Consider the following 3,094-nt stretch of genomic DNA (forward strand, 5'->3'; position numbering starts at 1 on the left):
GCTGCAGTTCACGACCTTTCTGGCTGAGTGAAGAGTGAAACGCTGCCACACTCTGGAGGTTTTAGGATGTGAAGGTGTTACTGCAGCGCGGACGTTGTTTTAGTAACTTTACTGTTCACATCCCTTTAGTCCGTTAAGCTGGTGGCGTTACGGCCCCATGACGTCATGAACAATGCCGCAGTAGCTCATGAAGGCCGGTTACGCCGCAGTAGCCCATGACGGACCACTGTAGCTATTTTAATTGAGTTGTAGCTGCTAACTAGCTAGCTTCTCACTACCTGGAGTACCACAGTACTACAGTGTCACGATTCTTGGTGGTTCTGTGCAGGTCAGACGTGGGTCCTCCAACATGGCGGCAGCGTCGTACGACCAGCTGCTGAGGCAGGTGGAGGTTTTGAAGATGGAGAACTCCAATCTGCGACAGGAGCTGCAAGACAACTCCAACCACCTGACCAAACTGGAGACCGAGGCCTCGAACATGAAGGTGGGTATAACATTGGTCCTGAAATGTATAAAAATACTGCACACAGTGCCACTACAAGTTACTCAGACAGACTGAATGGCAGACTGGGGAAATCATCCGGCGTGTTGAAAGTCCAGGGGAACAGCAGCAAATTTATTTATCAGAATGTGATCATCGGTGTCGTATCTATTGTATATGTCGTTTCTTTTGCCGCTTTTCAATTACCAGTATCTGCTCGCCTTGGCTCGCCTCGGTTTGGCGTGCTCCGTTTTCCATTGCAGATAGTACCCAGGGAGAGTACCCTCAGATAAGCAGTATGAAAACCTTCCAGCTGTGTTTTCCTCTGCTGTTGTTGGATAACCAAACAAGTCGAGTCGAGCTGGTACTGTGCGTTGGAAAAGGGGCTTATTTTACTGCTTTATCTGGTGGAATCTTTCTGCTTTTTTATTTTTATGTCTCCCTGTTTTTTGTTGTTTCTTCACCTGTAGTTTTTTTGTTCTTTATTGTCCCGTCCTTCCTCTCCAAACACACACTCACTTCCCATTTCCTGTTTCCTGTTTCCTGTTTTCTGTCGATGAGCAGAAAACACACACGGACAGTCTGAGTGTTGTTAGTTCCCATCATGTCGCTGTTTGAACGCTGTCGCTTCATCGTGGTGAGTGAAGGACGAAGCAGCGATAGACTAAAGGCGAGACACAGACAGAGAGGCAGAGAGTTATTTCTGTTCTTGGAACTTATAGCTGCTAAACTGTGAACAGCCATCTTTGCATTAATTCTCTTCATGTTGTATTCAAATGTAAACTTTATTTCGCTGCAGACTGCTTGGGCAACACACTTAAACATTCATGCTAATAAAGTACATTGAACTGAACTGGTCTTAAATCAGTTTCCATGTTTTTGGTACTCGTGATTTCAACTTCAGCCGTTTTATGATTATTAGAGATATCAATAATGTATTAATGTTATTAAATGTGTTTTAAATTTAAAGCCTATGAAACTGTGCTACCCACATCAGCAAACACTAACTCTGTACCACCTTTATTTTCTCATGGACAACAGGAAGTGCTGAAGCAGCTGCAGGGCACCATAGAAGAAGAGTCTGGAGAGGCGTCAGGCTGTCAGCTGGAGCTCATCGAAAGACTGAAAGGTGAAGAAAACAAACGCATACAGACAATCAGCACATGAATATAACGCTTCCAATCCAGGCAGGTCTCTGGATGTGTGAAACCTCTGAAAGCCCAGCGGTCGCACATATAAAATGTTAAAGCTTTGACACGCTGCACCTCGTCTCCACGGTTCAATCTATCTGTGTGCCTCCTCCAGAGATGAGCCTGGACTCTGCAGGTTTTAAGCCCAGGTTGAGGTCTCCCCTGCCCCCCTCGTCCTCCTCCAGCTCGGCCTCTTCAGCTTGCGGAGCTCCTGGAGGAGCGGCTGGATGCTCCGGAGCTCAAGGCCCCCCGACAACCGCTGCCTTCCCCAGGAGAGGGTTGCCATCTGCGGGCAGAGACAGCCACGACCGGTGCCTGGAGGAGCTGCAGAAGGAGAGGTACTGTGGAGAGGACTGACAGTACTACTGAGAGTACTACCACTACTGTACCACTGCTGCTACTGATTACAAAACTGAAAAGACGATTGTATAAAGAGTACAACTACTATAATACTGTAACCACTAATAGTACTGCTGAAAATACTACTAGGACTGTACTGTTAATACTGCAACATCTAATAGCAATACTGAAAATACTACTACTGCTTGTATACTGCTGATTCAGCGTTCATTCATTTTTGTGACCATATTTGTGGTTTTTGTAAAATTATTAATGTTCCCTCTATCTCCCTGTCCTGCTCTGTGATTGGTTGCTGCCCCCTGACAGATCTCTCCTATTGGCTGAGCTGGAGAAGGAGGAGAAGGAGAAGGACTGGTACTACGCTCAGCTGCAGAATCTCACCAAGAGGATCGACAGTCTGCCGCTCACTGAAAACGTAAAGTACTTTAAGCCAAAGTTACAGATTCATTTAACAGTCAGACTGTGTAACCATCATACAGGTTGTAGTTCACTCTGCAGACGAGTCAGCTGGAGTTAATGTTGTAGTTTTCTGTTTGTAGTTCACTCTGCAGACGAGTCAGCTGGAGTTAATGTTGTAGTTTTCTGTTTGTAGTTCTCTCTGCAGACGAGTCAGCTGGAGTTAATGTTGTAGTTTTCTGTTTGTAGTTCTCTCTGCAGACGAGTCAGCTGGAGTTAATGTTGTAGTTTTCTGTTTGTAGTTCTCTCTGCAGACGAGTCAGCTGGAGTTAATGTTGTAGTTTTCTGTTTGTAGTTCTCTCTGCAGACGAGTCAGCTGGAGTTAATGTTGTAGTTTTCTGTTTGTAGTTCTCTCTGCAGACGAGTCAGCTGGAGTTAATGTTGTAGTTTTCTGTTTGTAGTTCTCTCTGCAGACGAGTCAGCTGGAGTTAATGTTGTAGTTTTCTGTTTGTAGTTCTCTCTGCAGACGAGTCAGCTGGAGTTAATGTTGTAGTTTTCTGTTTGTAGTTCTCTCTGCAGACGAGTCAGCTGGAGTTAATGTTGTAGTTTTCTGTTTGTAGTTCTCTCTGCAGACGAGTCAGCTGGAGTTAATGTTGTAGTTTTCTGT

The 3,094-nt window shown here is 45.3% G+C and overlaps 1 protein-coding gene across 1 annotated transcript; it reads left to right on the forward strand.

Annotated features, from left to right (window-relative positions):
* Positions 1 to 321: 321 nt before the first annotated feature.
* LOC123967135 (adenomatous polyposis coli protein-like) lies at positions 322 to 2,446 on the forward strand (the record flags this gene model as incomplete). Its single annotated transcript, XM_046043156.1, is given in 4 exon segments — positions 322 to 484; positions 1,523 to 1,610; positions 1,787 to 2,009; positions 2,338 to 2,446. Coding segments are annotated over 4 exon segments (555 nt in total), but the record flags the coding sequence as incomplete, so codon positions are not given.
* Positions 2,447 to 3,094: the final 648 nt, after the last annotated feature.

Source organism: Micropterus dolomieu, unplaced genomic scaffold (assembly GCF_021292245.1).
Source record: "Micropterus dolomieu isolate WLL.071019.BEF.003 ecotype Adirondacks unplaced genomic scaffold, ASM2129224v1 scaffold_67, whole genome shotgun sequence".
In the NCBI taxonomy this organism is placed as follows: domain Eukaryota; kingdom Metazoa; phylum Chordata; class Actinopteri; order Centrarchiformes; family Centrarchidae; genus Micropterus; species Micropterus dolomieu.